Consider the following 25,157-nt stretch of genomic DNA (forward strand, 5'->3'; position numbering starts at 1 on the left):
CATTTAAAATAACATCAAGTTATCTTGTCCTGATCATTCATGTTTTCATTAAAGAAGGGTACATATTTTACAAATTGCACATTTATCATTAGTATTTGTTTTGCTACTATAGCAAAAGAGTGCAATTTACTTGTATTATAGCAAAACTGTACGTGGAAATGTAATTCAGTAACTTTTCCAGACGTATTTATTAACTTTTTATTCATTCTTTATTTTAAAGAAAAGCTTCTTTAAACACTTCAAAATGGTAATGTGACAGCTGAAGCAGTCAGCATTTGTTGTTGTCAGACTCACAGTGATCACCTTCATTACCCACAATGCCACTTGGCCAACAACTGTTCATCATGGGTATTATGGGCTGCCCCAAGATTCAGATTCAGATTTCCAGATTCAGATGCTAACTTCAAAAAGGGAAACTCACTTTCTATGGTAGCTCCACATGTCCATATGTTTTCATTTTCAGTGAGGCAGTTTATCAGATTTCATTTCATACTCATAGTATTTGGCGTGTTTAAGTGGCTGATTTCCTCCTTAACAAACCTTTAATCTAACTAAATGCTTGCTGTTGTTTATTTGTTTATTGTGGTAAATATTACTACAGTTACTAAACAGTAATACATGCATGTCATTATAATATATGCATCATAATAAATTACTTTATTATGGACATCTGGCTCCTGATATGGTATGATATGGTCTAATTTCACCTCCTGATAGTCTGGAAGCAAAGTTCATGTATGGAATGTTTTAGTATTTATTAAAAATGTGTTGCTTTTGTTCTAAGTCTCCAAAATATTAAAATTAGATTTTCAAAAAAGCAGACAACAAAGGGAGGGTAATATTCCAATAGTTTATTTTTATTTTAACAACTTCTCCAGTGTAGACGCCAAACATCTCGTGTAGGAAATCATCTATAAGAACAACTGCTTTGTTTAAAATCTTGATTTCATTTCTGGTAATTTAACAGGTGCATGGACATGATGTATGTTTCTCTAAAATGTTGGATTCCATCGAAAAAGATAAGCTGTTACAGAGCAAAGATGCTTTTTTGTTAGGTTTGTAAGCTTACAGACCGCACAAGTTGAATCCACATGTGATGGATTTAAGACCGTGCATCCCTGAAAAGCTACAGAAAGTTTTCATGTACCTTGCAAGAGTTGGTACAAAGAACCGTTCACTATCTTATTCAGTACAATACAGAAGAAAAGCAGAGAAAGTGTTATAGTGGCTCTTGTCGTCACAGAGGAAACATCCTGTGGGCAGGTTGACCGCCACCTTGTCCCCTGCCTTTAGGTGAAGGGCCAAAACAATGGTGACACTGTCCTCTTGGTCTTGCGTGTTTCTTTCACTGGGTCCTGCCACCACTTTGCCGTTAACTTGCAGGGTGGCGCAGGCGGCCAGGCTGCCGCCAGGAGTGCCAGCGTCACTGTAGACGGTGAGGGCGAGGCTGTAGACACCAGAGCGGGGAACAGTGAAGACACCAGTGCTCACATTGTAGTCGCCTCCCAGATTGAGGAAGACGTGTCGGTAGATGACAGAAGCGTCGGCACGGAAAGGACCGAAGCAAACCATATTTGACTCATTGTTCAAAGCAACAGAGAAGGCAACACGACTGTCTGGAAATACAAAGGGACATGACAGATTAGAAATATAAATGGTGAATCGATGTTGTCTGAAAAAACTGCGTGCAACGGTATTTTCTTCAAGGAGCTTTCATACTTTCCACTCTTTCCTCATCACTCACCTTTGATCATACTGAGATACTGTTTTGTCTTATTGAATTCTTCCTCCACCCTATTCAGGGTCTCGTTGAAGTACATCTGCAACCTGTTCGTCTCTTGCACCATCATGCAGCAACCACAATACTGGTCGTTTTTTTGGCATGCTGAACACAAATAAAAACACATAAATACACTTAGAGAAGAAATGATATGCAGATACACTTGATTAAGCAACCACAAAGCCTCACCATTGCCTGCATTGGGGCCTGGAGCTGACGTTGGACGGTTCGGGTCAGGTGGGGTCCAGCCATAGTTTCTTGCAAGAGCTACATGCACCAGACACAGCAAAACAAGAGCTGGGAAAGAAAGACGAAAATGACATACAGCACTATAACCAGATGCCAGTTTAGTGTGTAAATATCTCACCTCTCATGTTGATGCTAAATGATGACGGTTTCAGAAGGATGGAAGGTGTGAAAGACTGATCAGTAGAGGAAGCGTGAAGGATATATATTTTTCTCAGGGCTCCTCCCTTGTTACCTCTCAGTTTTATCCCTCCTCTTCTGACAATACTCCACTTGGTTCAGTTTTTTTTTTTTTTTTTTTTTTTTTAAATCATCCACCCTATTTGCCTTTATAGCTGTATGGCTGGGGATGTCTCAATGTCATCATCGCCAGACGCTCTCACTTTCTAAAATCCCACAGAAGCAGATACACACCCTCCAGGGCTTTGTTGTCGATGCAGGCCAGGTGTCGTGTGTTGTCTGGAAACATGTGGCATCAGCAAACAAGCCATGTGTGACACTTTAAATGTTAATATCTTTTATACACAACCTTTCAAAAATTTGGGGTCACCCAGCCAATTTCATGTTTTCATTTAAAACTCACACTTTTATTCATGTGCTAATATAACTGCACAACGGTTTTCTAATCATCAATCAGCCTTTCAACACCATTAGCTAACACAATGTAGCATTAGAACACAGGAGTGATGGTTGCTGGAAATGTTCCTCTGTACCCCTATGGAGATATTCCATTAAAAATCAGCGGTTTCCAACTAGAATAGTCATTTACCACATTAACAATGTCTAGACTGGATTTATGATTCATTTAATGTTAGCCTCATTGAAAAAAATGCTCTTCTTTCAAAAACAAGGACATTTCTAAGTGACTCCAAACTTTTGAAAGGTAGTGTGCGTTTTATATATATTGTCTTCACCCCAAGTCAGCTGGGATAGACTCCAGTCATCCCACTACCCTACAGAGGCAAAAGTGGTGTATGGAAAAAGCCTGGATGGGTGGATGGAAGTTTCCCTTTCTAGTTGTTAATCGAAGCTTCTCCTTCCACCCTGCTGGCACCTGTCACTTCTTACCCCTCTTCCTTCTCCACATTCAGCTCGAGCAGCAAAGATTTTAATTTCTCCAATGACCAGTTTGTTGCTCTTAACCATGACCACTGTGTTCTTTACTGCTTTCATTACAGATACAGATTTATACACAAATTGACACTAAAAAAAGGGCAACTTCATATTTGCGTTAGTGTTGTATTGTACTTTTTTGTAACAAAACAATCCTTTTCTAAAAGGTTATGTATGGAGTCACAGGAGTGCCACAATAAAATATAAATCTTTTAAAAAATAAAGAAATAAATGTGTAAATATAAAGAGGAATTATTATTATTAATAATAATAATAATAATAATAATAATAATAATAATAATAATAATAATAATAATAATAATAATAATAATAATAATAATAATAATAATAATAATAATAATAATAATAATAATAATAAATATTATATATTTATTTATTCATTTATTTATTCCTCTTTATATTTACACATTTATTTCCTTATTTTTAACAGATTTATTTATTTATTTATTTATTTCTCTTTATATTTACACATTTACTTCCTTTTTTTACAGATTTATTTATTTATTTCTCTTTATATTTACACATTTACTTCCTTTTTTTTACAGATTTATTTATTTATTTCTCTTTATATTTACACATTTATTTCCTTATTTTTTAAACAGATTTATTTATTTCTCTTTATATTCACACATTTATTTCCTTATTTTTAAAACAGATTTATATTTTATTGTGGCGCTCCTGTGACTCTATAATTATGGACTTCATTTGTATAGTGAAACGGCGTCCCTCTCAGTTCATCTTCATATTCAATAAGGAATATAGTTTTGTAATAGTGACTAATTATGCAACTCACGGGATTCTATCATTTTATTAACAGGTGGACAATTACTTAATCCAGCTTTGCATATTTTTTTTATATTTAATGTAGTGTAATGTTTTTGCTTTTGCTTAATTTTAAGGAAATTGTAACAAAAGAATTCACAAGACCAACTGTTGTTTAAGAATCTAGTTTATTTTGTTGGTAGGCTTCAGAGATCACATCATTTATTTTGTTAAAGGTCAGTAATTGACATGGTCAAGATAATTAAACACGAAAAACAGAAAGCTCAAAAAATGTCCCAGGTGAATTCAGAGAAGATGCATTACAAATTATTCCTCAAAACTGAATCTCAATCACTAATGGGGAGAATAAATGGTGGGAGTACAACAGATCATGAGCTAAAGCCACTGATGCTGCCACAGAAAGATTTCATCAGACTTAAATCTTTTCAAAGTAGGGCAGAAGCTGGTACAAAGCACAGAGCAGTTACACCATGGTAGGGTGGGGATGGCGATGGTGATCAGTAGCGTACAGCAAGAAGCCGGTGAAAGTGTTAAAGTGGCTGCTGTTGTCGCAGAGGAAACACCCTGCAGGCAGGACGACGTCCACCTTGTCCCCAGCCTTCAGCTTAACGGCCACAACGATGGTGGCGCTGTCCTCTCGGTCATGCATGCCGTTTTCGGTGGGTCCTGTCACCACTGTGCCATTAACTCGCAGGTTGGCGCAGGCGGCCAAGGTGCTGCTGTTAGGAGCTCTACCGTAGACGGTGAGGGCGAAGCTGTAGACACCAGATCGGGGAACAGTGAACACGCCTGTGCTCACATTGTAGCCGCCTCCCAGGTTGAGGAAGACGTGTTTGTAGATGACAACTCTGTTGGTAGCGAAGGGGCCAAAGCAGGTCAAAGCGCTGTCATTGTTTAGAGCCACAGAGAAGGCACTGCGGCTGGCTGGAGATCCAGAAAACAACAAGTAATCAAGCTAGTGGAATAAAAACTGGATCTTTTTGTCCTGGTGTGTGTGACTCATAGATGTGTTACTGACCTCTCATATCAGTGATTTCCTTCTTGGATTCATTAAGCAGCCTGTGCATTCCTTCCACGCTCTTGTTAAAGTACATCTCCATCCTGCCCATTTGTCTCTGCATCAGACAACAGCCACAAGACGCCTGGTCGTAACACTCTGCACACACACACACACACACACACACACAACCACACACACGCACAAATATGACAAATATGAGTTGACAGACAAGAGTATGTGGAGACTATATACTCAGAGAACAGACTTATTTCTTTCAAGTCTCTCACTTAGATAGGTGTCATCCTTGTGTCCTATGTGGTTTTGTGGATTCCAGGAATAATAATTGGGAGTTGCACAGAGCGCTACAGGCAGCAGACACAGCAATACGATTGCTGAAAGAAAAACAGAGCAGAAACATGCACAACGAAACCCAGAAAAACTTGGCAGAATTTGCTATGAGCTGACACTGAATCCTTTTCTGTCCTTTTCCTAATTTTCTGACCAAGACAAGCTGTAACAAAAGACCTTCAAAAAGGATTCCAGTATTCCATAGCTTATTCTTCAAATAGTTCTTTTTGTTGTATTATCATAATATAAAGAATTTGACACCAATAACTGATGAGCCATCTACAGCTGAAAAGTCGTTCGTCTTTATGTTAGCAGTTAGAACCCAGATCTGGTCTCACCTCTCATCTTGAAGCTTGTAAATGATGGCGATGCTTCTGAAGGTTAGAAAGTGCGCAGACTGATCATGAACCAAGAGTCGTGGTTATTTATATATATATATATATTTCAGGTCAGAGCTCCTCCCTTGACACCTTTCAGTTTTATTCCACCTCCTTAAAAATCGCTCCTCCTCGTTTTGTTGTGTTTTTTTTTTATAACATGTTCGGCCCATTTGTCTTTATAACTTTATAACTGAGGATGTATTTCTTCATCACTAGGGGCTCTCAGTTTCTAAAATTCACACAGGAGTAGACACACACTCTCCAAGGCTTTGTTATTGATGCTACCTGCTATCACCTGTCACCTGAGATGAACCGCTCTACTTGTGGCGGTTCAGTTTCCTCAAAGGCAGCCAAACATTATGATTCATAAAGCTGCATTATTGAAACTATTTTATGGTCAGTGTACATGATTTTTTCGCTGAGCACTGTGACTGTTCCAACCACCTGCTTCACAGTGTTATACCTTTTTTTTAACTTATCTTTTTCAGTGAAAACAAACCTGAATCAGAGTTACTACATTTACATGATCTGATTGCTGGTGGTCCCACACAGAACAACACCCAAAGACATGTCATTTGATAGGTCACTATGCAAAAATACTATTCTGCTCAATCAGATCTGCAACAGCTATGAAGAAAGGAGGTGCAAATGAATAAATACTGGGTAAGAAATGCTTTTTAATGTGCAACTGATCAAACAAGATTCAACAGCCAGCAGATGCTGCACCACAGACATGGTGGTGTTTGGAGCTAAATGCTAATGTTGGTCACCATGTTCACAATGCCACTATTAACATGCATTTATAGCATTTTTTAAATTATGTGTAGCATCTCAGTTTAGTGTGTTAACATGCTGCATTGTGCAAAGGAAAACATCCCTGCACTACCAAAAAATAATAATAAAATAAAATAAAAATACAGCAATTTTCCAGTATTAAAATGCTTTTTCTGGCCTTAATTTTACATGAAGTCACATGTATTTTTTTATGTTTATTGAAGGATATTTACACCTACAAACCAATTAAATTAAATATAATATTAAGATTTTTTTTTTACAGAATTACAGAACCAGTGCTTCTTTTTCTGTTGTCACCAATTGTAGCAAATTCATAGCACATTTTGTATATTAACATCCATAAGAGCTTGAATTTAAAAGTTTCATCATGAAAAAAGATCTTTTTTCTACATTACATATCTATTATTTATTAATTGTATTTACATGTTCATTTTTTTAAAAATAGTATTCTAAAATTTATTTTTTTCATTTTCAGATTATTAATGTTATTGTCCACCAGACATGTAATATACTATACATGTAATAATATACAAACATATGGAGCAAAGAAACGGAAAATAAAAGGAAAACTTGTGAAAAAAATTTTGATTTTTTTTTTTTTTTTTTTTTTTTTACAGTTTCCTACACAAATTACAGCTAGTGCTGATGGGAACTGAGTTCATGTTTGCGGGTATTTAGTCTTATCCACATCAAGTCCAATGACCATATCACACCCTCCCTCTTTCAGCTCTACAGGGGATTCATTACAAAGTTCTACTGGTCGCCATAAAAAAAAAATCTTATTTCAGAAGTTTTCCTTCCTTACACAACTTCCCATTCTTTAAGCTTTTTTTCTGCTGTTCAGCACCACAACCTCGGCACTCACTACAGCTACATAGTTTCTGTCAGATATAATCTATTGCACACAATCCCAAATCAATATGCATTTCTTTAAAACAATGCTGCATTATAGAGCCACACCACTTCTAATGTAGACTTACATGCTGGAAAATACATTTATTCACATCTGTTGCTAGATCTGGACTGGTGGAAGTGCTTGATGAGAGTTTTTTCAGCTTGTCAGCTTTCCAAGAACTGGGTTTCCATTCCAAATATTTTCTATTCAAAAATAAGAATAGTACAGGAATAAAAACATTGAGTAGTGTTTGCCATAGGGATGGGTATTGTGGATCTATAGTGCCCTTACATCATACCCTGTATGTAAATGATCGATATAATATCCAGGTCTGAGGAGTGAAGCCACTGCAGAAGTGTCTTAAGTCTGCATTCTTTCTAATGGCCAGCAGGGGGCAACTCCACCTACTGCAAAATGAAGTTCAATTGTATAAAAGGTTATGGGAAAAGGATAAATACTTCTCACTTGAATTGTTACATCGATAAACATTTTTCAAATAGGTTTATGATCCCAATTGTTAGTTTTAAGGCTTTTTGAGCACAGCATGATGCCAATATAATTCGGTCATGGCCCAAATAAAATGAAATAAACAATAATGCAGGGTAAGTGTTAGGGTGGGATTACCATATCACTGGCATTAGTGCGCCACAGAAGCTATGTTCATCTTTTATATATCGTCAATTACATTTGTACGGTAGCTATAGTGAGTCACAATTTTCTTCTTCCTTACTCAGTAGAAAGTAGTTCAGTCTGAGCCCTCTGTCCAGCTTTCAGTTGAAATATGCTGACATGGTTATTGAAATCTGTTGGTCCATTTTTTTTTTAATGTTTTCATTTTCTGTTGGCTCCACTGGAAGATTAGGTTCTTGTCTGCTCCCAATAAACTACAGTATGCTGCAGTTATTTCTTGTGCCACCTCTGGAAGACTACTGGATGTACACTCACTGGCCGCTTTATTAGATAGACCTTGCTAGTAAAAGGTTGAACCTCCTTTTGCCTTCAAAACTACCTTAATTCTTTGTGGCATACTTTCAAGAAGGTGTTGGAAACATCCCTTAGAGATTTTGGTCCATTTTGACATGATAGCATCACACAGTTGCTGCAGATTTGTCGACTGCACATCAATGATGCGAATCTCCTCTTCCACCACATTTCTTAGGGACTCTATGGACTGAGATCTGGCGACTGTGGAGGCCATTTGGAGTACAGTGAACTCATTGTCATGTTCAAGGAACCAGTTTGAGATGATCTGACCTTTGTGACATGGTGCATTATCCTGGAAGTAGCAATCAAACGATGATCCACTGTGGTCATAAAGGGATGGACCTGGTTAGTAACAATACTCAGGTAGGCTGTGGCATTAAACAATACTCAAATGGTACTAAGGGGCCCAAAGTGTGCCAAGAAAATATCCCCCATACCATTACACCACCAGCAGCCTGAACCTTTGATACAAGGTAGGATGGATCCATGCTTTCATCCTCTTTATGCCAAATTCTGACCATCTGAATGTCACAGCTAAAATGGAGACTCATCAGACCGGGAAGTGTTTTTCCAGTCTTCCAATCTTTTATGGACAATAGAGTCTGTGTGAACTGTAGCCTCAGTTTCCTGTTCTTAGCTGACAGGAGTGGCAGCAGGTGTGATCTTCTGCTGCTGTAGTCCATCTTCTTCAAGGTCGGACCAGTCTGCCTATTCTCCTCTGATCTTTCACATCAACGAGGCGTTTTCATCCACATAGCTGCTGCCCACTGAATACTTTCTCTTTTTCTGACCATTCTCTGTAAACTCTAGAGATGGTTGCGAGTGAAAATCCCAGTAGATCAGCAGTTCCTGTGTATATGTGTATATGTTTACTTACAGTCATGCATATTCATCTTTTTAGTAATTGGACTAATATGTACAGACGACTATTGCCCTAAACCAAGAACAGGCTGGTTTGACCCACACTGTCCAGCTCTTGTGGAGGTAGTCATCTTCCAAAACTTCTGGTCTATCCCAAAGCGTTTACTAGACAAACATGCAATTTGACCACGGTTCGTTTTGCCTCTACTGCCACAGTCTCCAGCTACTATGACCCTCAAAACAATAAGCAAGTCACTTGGCATGTGACACCACATGTGGTCACTACTTTACATGTCCCTCATAGCCTGGATGCTGTTTGGAGTCCTGTTGAGTCTGTAATACACTCGACTCTTTGACCAGTCAGACGTGTCACTGTGCAACCTTAGTAACATTAAGCTATTCTTTGATTTAAATTTACTGTACAGCTTTCCTGTAATGAGCAACAAATGGACCCCATAAAAAAGTGATGCTATGTTCAAAAAGGTCAAATAAATGTTTTGCCTTCTAAGCTCCCAAAGTTTTGTCAGACTGCCATAAAGGCTGTGCAAGCTACAGTATAGTAATATGGTAATACAGCTGTGATGTATAATGAACCTACTCCCATGTTGATAACATGAAATGTGGTTTCTAATCACACCTAATTTTATGCATTTGATTTCTAATTAGATAATATAACAGAGTCTAATAGTGTACTGGATCTCCTATTTGGTGTGTATGCATAGTGTATTTTGAATTTAATATCACATTACACACAAGGTTTCAAGTTGCAGCACAGTTTAGGTGTATGGTACCTAATCAAGAAGCTAATTTGCTTGTTTACTGGCTGCTGAATAGCATGTTATTTACATTTTTTGGTCCAATTCGATACAAAATACAGCTTGTAATATCTTAAAAGTGCACTGATAAATAAAGGACATTTTCTGGTTTCACTATCCATTATGACTCCAGCAAATATCAGTTGCTTAATCAATTCAGTATCTTTCCAGTGTGCTATTGTGGAAATTAAAGCAAAATGCCTTACAACGATTGTAATTTTTTCAAAATCCACATTTATTTTCTTGTAATTTTATAGATCTCATATTTCCACTACATAGAATCAGTCTGAAAAATGACGAGGAGAAAAGTACTGTGCATGACAATAGTCAGGTGTGAATAGGCTAGAATATGGACAGTAGTTACATGCAAGATTATAATTAGATTTCTAATGCTTAAAAAAATAAAGATAACACTGGACACAGGGTTGGTGGGTATGACGAAACAAAACAAGGATAATAAAGACTAGAGCACTGTGTGAGGATGACAGAGTGTATAAGATTAGAGGGTTCAATGTATGACTGTCACTTCAGAAAGATTTTATGCAATAGATTCAAACCTTGTCTTTAGAGTAAAGAAACCCAAAGCTGCTACCTTTCCCTAACTTAGTCAGTAGCATACAGCAGGAAGCCAGTGAAAGTGTTATAGTGGCTCTTGTCGTCACAGAGGAAACATCCGATGGGCAGGTTGACCGCCACCTTGTCCCCAGCCTTCAGGTGAAGGGCCACAACAATGGTGGCACTGTCCTCTTGGTCTTGCATGTTTCTTTCACTGGGTCCTGCCACCAACTTACTATTAACCATCAGGCCAGCACAGGCAGCCAAGGTGTTGCCAGGAGAGCCGGCATCACTGTAGACGGTGAGGGCGAGGCTGTAGACACCGGAGCGGGGAGCAGTGAAGACACCAGTGTCCACACTGTAGCCGCCTCCCAGGTTGATGAAGACGTGTTTGTAGACGATGAGTCTATCGTCACGGAAAGGACCAAAGCATTTCAAACTGTCGTCATTGGTCAGAGCGACGGAGAAGGCGCTGCGGCTGGCTGAAGGAGGAGATGGAGGAGGGAAGAGATGTTAGGAAGTTGCACTGGGAGACTGGATTATACGTGTGGAGAAGCATTTGACTCACTGATATTCGCTCTCTTCTGGTTTGCATGCGTGTGTCTCACCTCTGACGTTGTTGAGGACCGTTTTTGTTTTCATCAGTTCCTTCTCCAGCTCGCCAAGACTCATGTTAAAAAACTCCTTCATCCTGTGTATCTGTTGCTGCATCAAACAGCAGCCACACGTCGCCTGGTCCGTAACACAAACTGAACATACACCACACATAAAGAAATTGGAAAAAGAAGAATGCATACTTACTGACCATTACTTCAACTGACTTATTTCCCTCTCACCATGTCCTTTGTTGGGTTCTCCACCTTCTCCAGTGTCTGTGTTTCCGCCCCAGGTAAAATCAGGCTTGGCGAACGCCACTTCCAACAGACACAACAATACAATAGCTGGGAGAAGAAGAGCAAAAAGAGAATCATAATCAAAAGGTTATCCTTATATCTTAAGAACTCCAACCATCTCTTTGCACGGCCTCCATAGCTGCAACTTGTCAGTTCTTACAGGCTTTTTTCTACTTATATGAAGTCTCACCTCGCATGGTGATGCTGGAAACTGATGGGAGCTTCAGAAGGCTTCAAAAGTTCTGGTAGACTGATTCAGGATCTAGAGCAACAGTCATATATATACATACAGTGTACATGTTTCCTAACAACTCTTTTCTTTTGGCTTTCAAAATGCTCCTCCCTGCTTCCCCCTATAACCTCCCTCTGTGCCTTCATACCTATACATTCACTCGTTTCTGTTTTGAGTGGGGGCTTCTCAGCTACATACACATCCTCCAAGTCTTTGTGTTGTCATTGTAGGTCAGGTATCATCTATCTCCTGAGGGGATCTGTCCACGTGGGTCTGCGTTCCCATTGGTACACAAAGATTGCCTCTGTCTTCTGTATTTACAATGTTTTGGTCATGTTAACCATTTTAAAATGGACATTATGACATTTATATTCATATTTTCAGCCTCTCATTCAAGCCTTGAAGGACACTTTGCTGTCAGCGTTTATGGCACCTGCCGGGTTTGTTCAACTTTTTTCAATCAGGACAGGACACAAGGTGTTGCAACCACGTGTAAAATGAGAGTTTCCTTGTCTTCCTTTGAATAGTGTTAGGTTACGAAGTAGCACAAAGCATGGCAATTGTTCATGAGTGCTTGGAACAAGAGAGAAAGATTCACAAAACAACAACTAGTTAGAAAGAATTTGAGTCTAAACTATTTTTGATTGGATAAAAATCCTGACTTTTCATCACAAAGTTATCAATGGCATGTTGCTTGTGTCAAGGGAAAGAAATGAATAGACAAAAGCTCACTGATGGTTTTTCCAAAAGAGAACTACAGAATGGAGGCAGCGCTTTAGGGATCCAGGTCACTGAAACATAGGAGTCAAAGATAAGATCACCACTGCACCGGTTAGGCTTTTAGTCATAAGACGAAAGAAGTCATCTAAGAGAATCTGCATGCAAAATAAATACCATCAGCAATGTTAAAAAAACAGCAGATCTTATTGATAAAATGTGGGTTTATTACTCTTTTAATTGCATACAAAGACATATTTAAAACATTTGCATCACATGAATGGAGAACACTGGACACTTTTGTTTCCTCTCTCCAAAGCAAGAAGATATTTATTTCCTTATCAAAATTTCAGCAACTTTTCATTTAAATACAACTCAGTCTAATTGGCAAATAGTCACAGTATTCCCTACTCCTGCCCAGAACCTGAATCCTGGGTACAGTGGGCCGCTGAACTCTTCCTTGTGCCGGTGGATGAGGCTGGCCTGGTTGTTGGCGATGCTGTAAAAGGCCAGAATTCCTGCATGCTGGTCAAGATAGACGCCGATCCGTCTGGATTTAGGTGAGCCCAGCAGCTTTTCCTTGTTATCATGCCAGAAGGAAAAACCGGTCCCGGACCAGTACAGGCTCCAGGACAAAGCATTGTGGCCCAAACGGCTCTTGTCATCAGAACCCTTTCGTTCTATGTCTTTGTAGGCAACACCGATGGTGACCTGTGTGGTGGACAGAGAAAGTGGATTAGGGAAGGAAGCAAATCTTAGTGACTGCAAATGGTAGAGAAGGATATCTATAAATTGCAATCTTCAGAACCTGAAAATTACACAGATGAGATCTGTGAAGTGATCAGAATTCATCCCAAGGTGGACATGAATGTGTCAACCAAATTTAATAGCAACCAAACCAACAGCTGTTTACCTCAAAACATCTCATGATGGTACCTGAGGAAAAACCACAGGATAACTAAAGTACTATTATCGTGAATGTCTGAGCCAAATTTCAAAGTGCCTGACCCCATAGTTACCCATGATCATATTTCATTATGGATCAAAGTGTTGGACTGACTGGTACCGGCATCTGTAGATTTATACTGGAGATCAAAATTGGGTATAAATACCATTTGCACTTCAAATGCTGAGGTTTAAGGGTTTAGTTAAAGGGAGCTGGAGGCATAGTCAGCAACTGTATTCCATTTTTCTCCTGTCTTATATTTCTTAATAAAAAAAAAAACAAAAAAAAAAACGCTGGGACCTGGCTTAAAGAGACCATGTTATGCACATTTGATTGATTGATTGATTGATTTACAGGTGTAAAATTTTACTTTGGGGTTACTAGAATATGTTTACGTGTTTTAGTTCCTGTCTCTTTGAGCCATTCCACTGTTTTCTCTGCTAACATTTTCTGTCTATATCTAATAAATATACATAGAGATCTGTGCTTATTTTGGTGAAAATCTAAAACAACCAAAAACACAGAATTTTTTTATATACAATATTTTGGTACTCCTTTAGTTAAGAAAAAAAAACATCAGTAGTGCTATTTCATTTGAAATACCAATTGCTTACGGCTGCTGATAAGTGAGACTTCAGCTAGTTCAGAGTGAGGCAGCCAGGTTAGTTTTAGCATGTCCACACCTCACCAGCATTACTGAAAAGCACAACACTTCACTAAAGCCTGTATATAAAAGAAAGCAATACTATTAGGTACACCTCATTCTTTTGTCTGACCGGCTGCAATATCCAGATCAAGTACATAATCATGCTACATGTTTATCAGATAGTTCCCCAAAAACTAATTTTCTAAAAAATCTGTTATTTTTAGAGCATCATCAAATTGAAGAAAATTTGCCTTACACGATCAGGGAAAACAGAAAAACCGACCATGTTTAAAGGAGTTGAAATTATTGCTGTTTCTGGTTTACACTTTCTACAGTATTGATACCTTTTGTAGTTTGGCACTACACTTTTATGTCTCTTCATGTATAATTTTATGATCTGTTTTGGTATTGTAGAGCTCAGGAACACCAACAACCGCTGTGGCGGATGCTAATGACACTGAACTAAATAAACTACAGGTTAGCCGAAGGATTGGAGACATGATATTGTCTCCAGATATGTCTGAACAGCCTACTTGTTATTGTGATCTGTCTGCTTAGCTCTTAAATTTAAAAAAAGTCCCTCTGTGGCTGGAGATCTGTTTCTTAATCACCACTAACTATTATGTTTGGCAAACAGGACTCTACACTCAAGTGACACTTAATCCACAAACTATGTGTAATTTTACATAATATTCGGGCAAGTTTTGCAGAATGATTTCAATGGATGTACTGTATGAAATACATGCTTGCAGCTAAAACCTTACTAAAACCAAACTCATGTCTAAGGACTCACCTTCTGGCCAGTCCACTCCACCTCCCAGTAGTAAGGACTCCCTGCCAGCGGCTCGCTGCAAAGAACCTGCCTCCAGAACTGGAAGCGTTCGGGATGGTCATGTGGGTTCAGGTTCTCAGCCTTCATCGTGGCCTTATGACCGCCATCCGACAGCTGCACGTGTCGATACACCGTGTTGGGGTCCATGGTGGGTTCAAATCGAACTGAAGGAAGAGGATGTATTTTAGTAAAGACTCTGAACCAGGCCAAAGGCTTTGACACTGGGGTCTATATTGTGGAATATGATTTACTCACATTTTATCATTTCGTCTCTAGTTTTTGGTTCTGGATTCACAAGTCCCGTAGTTTTTACAGAAGATGCTAAGAGAAAATAAACACAGTTGATACTGCAGTGCATTGCTAAAAAGGACACGTAAATCTAGCTGGTGGTGTGTCTTTATAGTCAAACAGGTGCCAGTCAAACCCCAACTGGCCTTTCTTTCTGAGCCATTTTCTAATTTTATATTCACCTTGAGGTCGAGGAGGAGGGAAGGGGGCTGGGGGGGCTGAAGCTTCATGCCCGGAGAGATGGGGAGAGAGGCAACAAAGGGAAAACGTAAACCAATGGGAATCACAACTATATGGCATCTAACATCAGTGAAACTATCTTTAGGTGCTGTTGGAGGCATTTTCATTGTTTCCTTTAAGGCTAATAATAATAATGAGGGACTTTCTAATGAGTACATTTAAAGATGCACAGGCCACACATATACTGTATATTAATTTCTAACTTACCTTCAGGTCTTAGAGGTGGCAGAGGTGGAGCGTTTATTGTCGACTCATACACTACAGAAGAGAGAATAAGTTGTGAGAAACACGTCTGAAAGTGTCCTTTTCTTCCAACAGTGAATCAAACTTGTTTCTCAGCTTGAACGTATTCTGTGTTCGTGCTGCACTGTGTGATCTGGGTGAGGTTACCATACCTGTATTTTGGACAGCGGTCCGACCTGAATGATCAGCTGTTGTTGTGTCCGATGCTGCTGCCGCACCATCGGGTGCTGAAGTCAATGAGTCATTGTTCACTACAAAGAAAAAGGAAAGTTTTGACAATATGGAGTGGAGTGGAGTGGAGTGGAGTGGAGTGGAGTGGAGTGGAGAGGAGTGGAGAGGAGTGGAGAGGAGTGGAGAGGAGTGGAGAGGAGTGGAGAGGAGTGGAGAGGAGAGGAGAGGAGAGGAGAGGAGAGGAGAGGAGAGGAGAGGAGAGGAGAGGAGAGGAGAGGAGAGGAGAGGAGAGGAGAGGAGAGGAGAGGAGAGGAGAGGAGAAATACTGACCTAATGTGACAATCTTGGTGAGACTGGCTTTGCAGAGATCCTGAACTGAATCTTGCAGCTCTTTCATGGCTGAACGGACGGAGGCGACCACAGCCTCCTCCTGACTCAGCACTGACTCTCCTGTGGCTCCCGTCTGACCCAGAGGCTCCATGATGAGGAAATTCTTGAGAGCAAATGTCACAAAGTTTCACAATTAAAAACCTGACTGGAAAAATCTCTCAGCACTTTACAGAGACAGAACCTTCAAATAGGCCCAGTCACTCCTGGCTGGGGTCATATGGTGAGGTTGATTCCTTCTGGTTGCAGATACCATGTGTAGGTGCAAACCAACAGATTTATCCCTGCTACCACTGCCTTTTTAAACAGAACTATGTGATTTTATATTATTTCATTTAAAAAAAATTTTATTTAATCATTATATTCCTTTTGGGCTGCACAGTAACTCGGTGGTTAGCACTGTTGCCTTGCAGCTAGAAGATCCCCGGTTCGCGTCCCAGCCTGGACCTGGGGTTTTTCTTTGTGGAGTTTGCATGTTCTTCTTGCATGTGTGGGTTTTCACAGGGTTCTCTGGCTTCCTCCCACACTCCAAAAACATGCTGAGGGTAATTGATAATTCTAAATTGTCCGTAGGTGTGAATGTGAGAGTGCTTGTGGCCCTGATAGACTGGTGACCTGTCCAGGTGTCCCCTGTCTTCACCCTAAGTCAGCTGGGATAGGCTCCAGCCCCCCCCCCAAAGCTAATGAGGATGAAGCAGTGTATAGATAATAGATGGATGGATATTTCTTTTGTCAATGATTGATAATGATTTTACAATTTTTGAATTCTATTTTATTTTCTATTAGTAATGCTGCCTGCAACACAAATTGCCCCTTGGGGAAATTAAAGATTACCTTGAAGCAACAGTTCTTGTTTTGAATTCAGTCTTGTTCCAGTTTCACCCTGAAACACACTCATTACCTTTAAGAAACAGATGTCATCCTGCATGTCAGCCAGTCTGCTCAGTTCTTCATTCTTCCAGCGGAGCTGTGCCACCTCCTGTTCCATTCTGTGGATCTGCCCCTCGACCTGGCTGCCTAAAGAGGTCTCATGGGCGCTAAGCAGCTCACCAACCTGCGTGCCTGTTAGATTCACATTCTTGACCAACTCTGAGAATAAATCTGTGCTCTCATTCTGCAGAGCCTGGACCAAGGCCTGGGAGTGCAGACAGGGAGAAAAGGATGAGAATGTTGTGAAATGATGGCACAAAGAACATGTATGTCTTAACCCAAGCAACAAGCAAAATGTCATGAAGGGTGACTTATTACAAAGGTTTCTCCACCAAGGATTTATATATTCTACTCACCTTGTGCTGACGAGCAGAATGTGGAAGCTCCTTTAGCTTCCTCTCAGTCCCCTGGATTCTCCTTTCCACCTCTGCTTGCATCTCAACAAGCTCTTTCTACACACAGAAACATACAGCAGGCCACACACAGTGTAGGTCAGTGATGGCCCATGATTGTGCTTGAAAAATTTTTGGTAGAAAAACATTTGAAAGAAGAGGAAGAACACTTCCAAACACATGACAGTAAAGACTTGTTTTACAAGTGCTTCAAGTTCAGCTAGATTTTGGAAACACTACACTTTTGGCAACATAGTTCTTGATTCACCCACACCTTATTTTAAACATCAGGTTCACGTGAGACTAAAAACGCAACTACAGAAGCACAATTAAAATATCACCCTAGTGAAAATGATCCTGTCCAATTACACACCTGTCTCTCTTTTCTTTCTTCTTGTGGTCTGAGGACATGATGTCCCTTGTGTCCTTGCTGGCAACACATGTCACACACACACTCCTTGTCTTCGTGGCAGAATAAGTCCAGGGGCTGCTTGTGTTGAGGACAGGGTCTGGGTTCCACAGAGGGAAGCTGTGGATACACGCTGCCCTGTCTGGGCCTTGTATCTGGTAGCACCTCCAAATAGACAGGCATCGATGGTGGGGCTGAGGAGGAGCTGTGTTTAAGACTGTTGGTCCTCAGCTTCTCCATGGCCTCCACTAGCAGTGTGCTCTTCGACAGCGAGGGCCTCGGGCTGAATACCTGCCTGCACTGGGGGCAGCTGTACTCACCCCTGCTGTCTCCTTTGTCCCAGTGGCTTTTTATACAAGCCAAGCAGTATGAGTGTCCACATGGTAGAGTGGCAGGGTCCTTCAGGGTGTCCAGACAAACTGGGCAGGTGAAGCTCTCTTCAGACCAGGCTGAGGCCATGTGGAGCCGTGGTGAACGCAGAAAGATGAGGAAAGTAAAGCAAGGACACCCAAGGATGGCAAGGCTGAAATGCCAGTTCACACAAATCGCATGCTGCTAAAAAAGCAACCTTGTCTCAGGGTGGGGCTGGTAAAACAGGTGGAGTGAGGAGTTTTTCTGTCATATGTCACAGGAGTTTCCCAGTTTGTCAGCTGTTTTAGGAAGGTCCCGCCAACTAACAGCAGCTTAATATCACTGTTAAAATGAGTTGCTTGACAAAAATCAAATCCTATAACATTTAGAATTTTGAAACCAGCCATTTATGTTGGGTTCTCTTGAACCTAAATCCGTAAGAAGCACTTCTTTTAGTCTACTTGAGGGAAATAGGCTGAGCTAATGCAGAGTTCAAACAGGACAGACTGGTTTTTCTCCTTTGTCATGTAAACACACGTGTTTTCACAATGATTTCATCACTAAATGATGTGGATACTCTGTCTCACCCTCACCATCAATATTACAGAGGAATCTAGGAGTTGTGAAATAAGTCTGGCGTCATGGCAGCGCAGTGAGGGCAGCACTGACGCGCTTGAAGCCGTTCTGTCACATGTTTGCTGGAGGCAGCCGGCTAGCTGGGCGAGAGGCCAGCTGCAGCCGATTCAACTTTCAAGGTGAGTGTTTTGTGATTTCAAATTATGTTTCACGTTTGTAATTGGACCACCTGTGTCTTTTCTGGCTTAGTCTAGGGCCTGTCAGGTCCTTATCTTTGGCCAAATCCGAATTTTCACTTCGGGATAGGAATGACATTAGCTTGTTAGCTCTCTGTTGTGCGATTCTTTGCTAGCTTAACTTGTTAGCCCGCTAGTTAACGTGCCTGCCTTTGGACAGCTCTCTTTAAAGCCAGAGAGCTCCATGGCTACAAAACTTTCGTTGGTAGTGAAGAAGTCCCAGGCTTGATACTTTGGCACAGTGTCATTTATTTTTATGTTGTCAGCCTTGTTAATAAAGTACAGCTAGCTGTACCTAGCAGCAGTGGCTAATGGCCAAAGTTTGGCAGCGACGGTGATAGATATACAAACTATATCCAGTTTAGGGACTAACAGCTGAACTTTTCGCGTTGAGCGTGTTAGAGGTAATGTGTGAAGCCTTTTCTGGATTCTGAGTAGTTTTAAGCAATAGTTTAACGTAAAGTCGAAGTATTTTAGTGACGTCCATAAAGTTTGAGTGGACCTCAGAGCTCAAGTCCAGCAGTCTGTCTGCAGCTTTTTCAGGTTTGTATTTGCAGGATCCTCTTTTTCATTAACTCTTTTTTTGGATCAGATAACATGGCGAACACTTGTTTACTTTAAAGAGGAGGTAGCTTTTCTAGTCCGCTGACGCTGGTGTACAGCTTTGTGTGAAATACACCAAAATAAAATTCCAGATTTAATTTACTGAGACAGAAAGCACTATTTAAAGTGAAATAACCCTTTATTATTATCTAATTATAACTCGTTGCATGTTGTACATTAGTACAAGTACATTTTGGGTGGATTAAACATTTCCTCACTTTGACAGAAAGTTGCATTTTTTGATGGAATAAACCTTTTATGCCAGAACAGTTTTGCTTAGAAAATACAATTTGGGTGGAATAAATAAGTGCTTGGATAGAAAGCAGTATTTTGGGTGGTGCATACCATTAGTCACACACTTTAGCGATCATCCAATTTAGCATGTGGTGTTGTCAAGACAAACTGAAACTGCAGACTTGAACGATTTATCAGATCAGCTGGGTTTTGTCGTACACCGTCTACTGTGATGGCATTTGATTTACTTGAATGTTATTCATGTTGGTCTAACTAGCTGATCAACCCTACTGATCGATGCATTTAAGACTGTCTCACAACGTTTGTTTCTTTTTACAGGATGTTTAGGGGCCCTCAGCTCCTGACTCGGTCTTGTCCCATAAAGTCATTGCTCCTGTTGAGAGAATCCCACCTTTCTTCTGTTGCTGAGCACACTGGTGCTGGATGGCAGGGAGCAAAGCATGTGAAAGATGGGAGATATGAAGAAATACATGGGAGAGGCAGAAGCAAGAATGGGTCATCATTGTCCACAGAGACTGTATGCTGCTCAACACAGCTATCTTTCTTTAACTTGGACTGTGACAAGTATCAGCTAAGAGAGGATTCATTAGAAAACCTACCATCCAAAGCCATTTTCTTAAGCCATCAGCACAACCCTGCAAAATCCAAACAAACATCTGATCCTGCAAATACTTACCACGACCGTTTAATCAATATGACTTGCCTTCAACGCTGGAGAAGGCCTTGGGACTTTTTCCAGCCTTTACTCCACTACACCCACAAGACTCAATATAATCTTATTCAAGGTCATTTACAGAACAGACAGTACTTTGTCAGAGCTCTAAGCCTGTCATCACATATGTCACAGAATTTAAGCCACTTTCACATTAGACCACAGCCCCCTAGTCAGTCTTTTCACCAAACCAAAGCCCTTCATCAGGCTGCCCCTCGTGTGGCAGACACCTGGAGAGACTACCTATCCTCAGAGAATGAAAACAGGTGTCGACAGACCCTGGGGCCCAACTTGAAATTCTACGAGGTGGAAAAGGGGAGAAAAGGGGCAAGTCAGAGCTCTGGAAAGAATCAGGGGAGATGGGCATCTATCCTGATCTGCCTTTGCTCTGTTGAGGGGGAGCCGTCGTTTCTCTTCACCCTGCGCTCCAGCAGACTGAAGGGCAGGCACAAGGGAGACGTGAGGTTAGTGGGAGGCTAGACACAGGCTACATTGTTTTTAAATTTTGAGTAATTTCCCTGCTGGGAATAATCGAGAGTTTCTAATTAGGATATGTCTTCTTTTCCATTTTTGCGCAGCTTTGCTGGAGGAAAGAGTGATCCGTCAGACAGAGATGTGGTGGCCACAGCACTGCGTGAAGCCCAGGAGGAGCTGGGTGTTAATGTGGCAACAGAGAAGGTCTGGGGAGTCCTGAAGCCACTCAGGGACATGGTGAGTGAGACTGTTTTTTCTTTTGAATTAATTTATATTTTTACATTGCAGTCTTTGACAGTCGATGTAGGAAAAATCTTGCATTTTGAGAAGTTATCGCCATATTTTATTGTATTGTTTAGTTGAGTCATAATAGTGAAAATGATAAATATAGTATTATTGCTTATCAGAATCTCTAGGAGAAAAAGATCACACTATCTGATTTCCTGTTATGTTCTGACCAGCTCTCCACAACCTAAAATACATTCACTTAATAATGACCCAAAGGAGAAAAGAGCAGTAGTTCTTTACATTTTCAGAGCCTTTTATATTGTGATCATTTTAAACCAGAAATCTGTGTCTGAGTCTGGTTCTGTTGTGTCTTTTGTGCATCTCTCCAGTCAGGGATGCTTATTGCTCCTGTGCTGGCGAACCTCGGCCCTCTCGAGGAGTTGACCTTGAAACCAAACCCTGGAGAGGTACAGTCATCCTACATTTTTACATCTACATGAAATAGGCAGATTGTGACTGCAATTTATATCTATTTTTGGGACATAGTGATTATGTTTTTATTAAGTCACGGGGTGCAATGTTACACTGCAGTCATGCCTGACCTTACTATACACTAGATTGCGATCATTCAGTCCATTTTCCCCAAATGATCTTCTAAGACTTGGATAAATAAGTTTCCTCCTTCATGTGCATACTGAGCTCAATTCAGCCTGTACTTCTTGTCTGCTTCCTCTCTGACAAATTTCCTGACTTTTGAGTCAAAAAAACATCAAAATACAAATTAAAAATATGGTTAAACAAATACCATAAAATACAGGTGCACTGATCAACAAGCCACTGATTGTTATGGGCTGATATTTATTCAGAATAATTTTGTTGGTGGTCTCTATAAAGTCTGAGGAGATAATGCAGAACTGACAAGACAATTTTTCTATACACACTTAAATTGGCTTCACTAACTTTACGGGTCTGGCACTTCTGCCAGTGGTCTGAAATTTATGAGATGTGTTCCAGGGAAATTCTCACGTTTAACAGCTTTTATTGTTTTTAAGTTTTATGTGTTTCCAAGGAAATTCTTAATCGAGAAAAGCAACCAAAACACTTTAACACCATGAACATTATCAGACATTTAATGGTTAGTATAAGAAGATATGACAATTTTCACAGCTAGGTAGCACTGTATCAGAGAGAGTGAGGCTGCTGAGCAACTCATTTACTCAAGTGTCGGCTTTTTCGTCTTGTTTCTTGCTGTGCGCTTTATTGCGCGTGCCTTGTTATCTCTTATTAATGCAGAGAAATACTGAAGAGTGACTGACATGAAGCATTTTTTGGCATTATTTTTGACTGTTGGAGTGTCAATTATTTCTTGAACTTGGTGTCTTATGCGCATTTAGCTTTTATTCTTATAAAAACAATTTTATGTGTTTTTTTTAAAATTTATTTTATACCACAGGAAAGCTATATTCGTTAAGTTCTAATCTGTTTCTAGCCACCAAGTATAGCTTTAAGATTTGTCTCTAAAGAGGGGAATTTTTTTCCTGCCAAAAGTGTTGTAAATTCGGGATTTCTCATAGTTGAATTTTATAACTTAGCTTTTCTCAGTCACTTTGGTACATTTCTCAAATCAGAATTGAAATTCTCAAAACTACTTGTTCAATCTTCACATCATTGTGTCACTTGTGCACATCAAAAAAGCAGTTTCTCATTTCTTTGAGCAAATTGAAAATGCTTTGGTTCATCCATGTAAATGATCATGTACAATTCTCTGCTGTTTCCTGCATTATAAATTGCTTATGTCATGTTGATCAAAATGTATTGTAATGGGTCTCTGTTGAATAGTCTCACCCCCCACAACTTTTAGGCATTAGTTCATCACATAAGTCTTTACATGCAAAATGGTTGAACAAGTTGTCATAATATGTCAAATATATTTCTATATATTTCCATCAGACTTTTTTTTCTAAATCTGTCCTGAATTCGTAAATTGCTCCCAGGTGAATCTTGACTTTCTCTATGAAGGGACATGTATAAAGGGTTAAGATTTCCTGAAATTGCTCAAAAACGCAACAGAAGATATTTGTGATGTGGATGAGAATTTGTGGCCCAACAGACAGGAATGTCAGGAGGTATAAGAAGACTGCACTGGAATTCCTACAGCACTGCATGTTCAGTTTTCCCTAAGGAGATTGTCTTATGTTCACATTTCTACTTTTGCTTTTGTGCTTTTTTCCAGACGTGATCTGTCAACAAATTACAATACAAACAGTAAAAGCGTTAATGTGAATTGGGTTCAGTCTCTTGCAATCAATCTCCCACATACACTAAGGTGTAACTTACAATTTACAATAATTGTCATCAAACTTTAGCCATAGTTTACATCAGAACATCCCTCCAGAGTACACTGTTATAATGACAACATGACTAAGCAATCTGACTGTCTTATTCACACACAATGACACAAGGACTTGTCATTCTGATGGCGCTGACATGTCCATTGACACAGATATTTACTTTTGAGAGATGAACTAAGGATTTTGAACACAAGACTGGCTTTTGCAGGTAATCCATGGTGTTTTGCTGTTTGTATGAACTGTTTTGAGAAATGCACTTACTGTTTTGCAAATGTCGAGGATGATTCGAGAAATGCACCAAAGCGACTGAGAAAAACTAATATACAGTGTTGTACAGAATGGTTCATTAAATAAATAATGCTACAGGACAAATTGAACGCTTAGAATGTTTCCTGTGATTGGTATTTACTGATACTGCTTTCAGAGATTCCTGAGCAGAGCCCTCTAACCATAAAAGTACACCTTTTTCTACTTAGGACCAAAGTTTTAACATGTTTTTTGTATCTATTTCCCTCTCAGGTAGAGGAGATCTTCACCTTGTCTTTGTCCCATGTGTGCAACCCCCACAACCGTGGCTACACGCACTTCCGCGTAGGTGACAAGTACGGGTACACGATGCCAGTGTTTCGTAATGGAAAACATCGAGTGTGGGGCCTGACTGCAGTCGCCTTAGACAATACCCTGAAACTCATTGCCCCGCCATAGCTGCTCAGTCACACACTTTCCCAGTGACTCAAGGATTGTTCTAAAAAAAATGTGTATTCAGACTTTGTGTAGCAAAAATCATCAGGAATCAGAATGAAAACAAAGTATTTTCATTTAGGAAGTTAAATGCATTACTTTTCTGGGTTCATCAGAGCTGGAACTTGTGCACTTTCTGAGCTCCAGACATATAAGAACTTCCACACAATAGGTTTGCTGTATAAAGATAATGGCCAGCTGTGTTGATGTTACTGATAAAAAGCAGATGTTGGACGTTTAAGGTCATCGGGTATGTAAAACAGATATGAATCAAGGAACAACATCAAATGGCAGGGCCAATATTTTTATATACCTTCCTTATTTAAGTACTTATTTATGTTGAAATGACAACATTTTTGATTCATTTTTTCTGTACCAACAGTTCCCAGTTTTATTTTTACAAGATAAATCAGTGAGTCACCAAGATAACTCACACCACATGACTTTCACATGCGGCTTATGTTTGTTGCAGTTTATCATTTCAGGTAAGCAAAGCAACAGCTAAACAGACTTAATGATTTCCAAAGTGATTCAAGCTTTTCCTGTTTCCCTTGTTATCTCATGCTAGATCAAACTTGGACTGTTACAAAACAGAACTAATAGAAGCACATCGGGATGATGTGAAAGAACAATGCAATAAAGTTTGTTTTAAAGTTATACTCTCTATATTGTTTTTACTGTTTTACATGATTGACATCAAACCAATAAATAGTGCAAAAAGGCAATTT

The 25,157-nt window shown here is 39.8% G+C and overlaps 5 protein-coding genes across 5 annotated transcripts; 1 reads left to right on the plus strand and 4 right to left on the minus strand.

The window, feature by feature from the left end:
* Positions 1-836: 836 nt before the first annotated feature.
* LOC111574511 (complement C1q-like protein 2) lies at positions 837-2,298 on the minus strand. Its single transcript, XM_035952340.2, has 4 exons — positions 2,148-2,298; positions 1,970-2,077; positions 1,745-1,885; positions 837-1,616 (listed from the first exon to the last, which is right to left on the minus strand). The coding sequence occupies exons 1-4, from the start codon at positions 2,152-2,154 to the stop codon at positions 1,183-1,185; spliced, it is 690 nt and encodes a 229-aa protein (XP_035808233.2). The 5' UTR covers positions 2,155-2,298; the 3' UTR covers positions 837-1,182.
* Positions 2,299-4,091: 1,793 nt separating this feature from the next.
* On the minus strand, positions 4,092-5,725 carry LOC111574512 (complement C1q and tumor necrosis factor-related protein 9-like). Its single transcript, XM_023279147.3, has 4 exons — positions 5,630-5,725; positions 5,231-5,335; positions 4,962-5,099; positions 4,092-4,867 (listed from the first exon to the last, which is right to left on the minus strand). Exons 1-4 carry the CDS (start codon positions 5,634-5,636, stop codon positions 4,407-4,409), a joined length of 711 nt encoding a protein of 236 aa, XP_023134915.2. The 5' UTR covers positions 5,637-5,725; the 3' UTR covers positions 4,092-4,406.
* A 4,507-nt stretch (positions 5,726-10,232) lies between these two features.
* Positions 10,233-11,799, minus strand: LOC111574513 (complement C1q-like protein 4). Its single transcript, XM_023279148.3, has 4 exons — positions 11,660-11,799; positions 11,413-11,517; positions 11,185-11,325; positions 10,233-11,058 (listed from the first exon to the last, which is right to left on the minus strand). Exons 1-4 carry the CDS (start codon positions 11,664-11,666, stop codon positions 10,625-10,627), a joined length of 687 nt encoding a protein of 228 aa, XP_023134916.2. The 5' UTR covers positions 11,667-11,799; the 3' UTR covers positions 10,233-10,624.
* Positions 11,800-12,622: 823 nt separating this feature from the next.
* On the minus strand, positions 12,623-18,578 carry ftr86 (finTRIM family, member 86). Its single transcript, XM_023279186.3, has 10 exons — positions 17,867-18,578; positions 17,458-17,553; positions 17,073-17,306; positions 16,115-16,277; positions 15,766-15,864; positions 15,578-15,628; positions 15,313-15,354; positions 15,098-15,163; positions 14,804-15,006; positions 12,623-13,129 (listed from the first exon to the last, which is right to left on the minus strand). Exons 1-10 carry the CDS (start codon positions 18,359-18,361, stop codon positions 12,794-12,796), a joined length of 1,785 nt encoding a protein of 594 aa, XP_023134954.2. The 5' UTR covers positions 18,362-18,578; the 3' UTR covers positions 12,623-12,793.
* A 274-nt stretch (positions 18,579-18,852) lies between these two features.
* Positions 18,853-25,086, plus strand: nudt8 (nudix (nucleoside diphosphate linked moiety X)-type motif 8). The gene is made up of 5 exons (XM_023279187.3): positions 18,853-19,008; positions 20,242-21,099; positions 21,214-21,346; positions 21,727-21,804; positions 24,208-25,086. The coding sequence occupies exons 2-5, from the start codon at positions 20,243-20,245 to the stop codon at positions 24,391-24,393; spliced, it is 1,254 nt and encodes a 417-aa protein (XP_023134955.2). The 5' UTR covers positions 18,853-19,008; position 20,242; the 3' UTR covers positions 24,394-25,086.
* Positions 25,087-25,157: the final 71 nt, after the last annotated feature.

This window comes from Amphiprion ocellaris, chromosome 7 (genome assembly GCF_022539595.1).
Source record: "Amphiprion ocellaris isolate individual 3 ecotype Okinawa chromosome 7, ASM2253959v1, whole genome shotgun sequence".
Taxonomy (NCBI): domain Eukaryota; kingdom Metazoa; phylum Chordata; class Actinopteri; family Pomacentridae; genus Amphiprion; species Amphiprion ocellaris.

Excerpts from the sequence above, each read along its gene's own strand:
- LOC111574511 (XM_035952340.2), bottom strand. Across the intron at positions 1,886-1,969 it reads AGGCCCCAATGCAGGCAATG|CATGCCAAAAAAACGACCAG; the intron begins GTGAGGCTTTGT and ends ATTTGTGTTCAG. Across the intron at positions 1,617-1,744 it reads GTATCTCAGTATGATCAAAG|ACAGTCGTGTTGCCTTCTCT; the intron begins GTGAGTGATGAG and ends TTGTATTTCCAG.
- nudt8 (XM_023279187.3), top strand. The coding sequence starts at position 20,243 with ATGTTTAGGGGCCCTCAGCTCCTGACTCGGTCTTGTCCCATAAAGTCA. Across the intron at positions 21,347-21,726 it reads TGAAGCCACTCAGGGACATG|TCAGGGATGCTTATTGCTCC; the intron begins GTGAGTGAGACT and ends GCATCTCTCCAG. Across the intron at positions 21,805-24,207 it reads TGAAACCAAACCCTGGAGAG|GTAGAGGAGATCTTCACCTT; the intron begins GTACAGTCATCC and ends TTTCCCTCTCAG.
- LOC111574513 (XM_023279148.3), bottom strand. Across the intron at positions 11,326-11,412 it reads AGAACCCAACAAAGGACATG|TTTGTGTTACGGACCAGGCG; the intron begins GTGAGAGGGAAA and ends GTGTATGTTCAG. Across the intron at positions 11,059-11,184 it reads GGTCCTCAACAACGTCAGAG|CCAGCCGCAGCGCCTTCTCC; the intron begins GTGAGACACACG and ends CTCCTCCTTCAG.
- ftr86 (XM_023279186.3), bottom strand. The coding sequence starts at position 18,361 with ATGGCCTCAGCCTGGTCTGAAGAGAGCTTCACCTGCCCAGTTTGTCTG. Across the intron at positions 17,554-17,866 it reads AAGAAAGAAAAGAGAGACAG|AAAGAGCTTGTTGAGATGCA; the intron begins GTGTGTAATTGG and ends TTCTGTGTGTAG. Across the intron at positions 15,865-16,114 it reads CACCAAGATTGTCACATTAG|TGAACAATGACTCATTGACT; the intron begins GTCAGTATTTCT and ends TTTTCTTTGTAG.
- LOC111574512 (XM_023279147.3), bottom strand. Across the intron at positions 5,100-5,230 it reads CAAGGATGACACCTATCTAA|AGTGTTACGACCAGGCGTCT; the intron begins GTGAGAGACTTG and ends GTGTGTGTGCAG. Across the intron at positions 4,868-4,961 it reads GGAAATCACTGATATGAGAG|CCAGCCGCAGTGCCTTCTCT; the intron begins GTCAGTAACACA and ends CTGGATCTCCAG.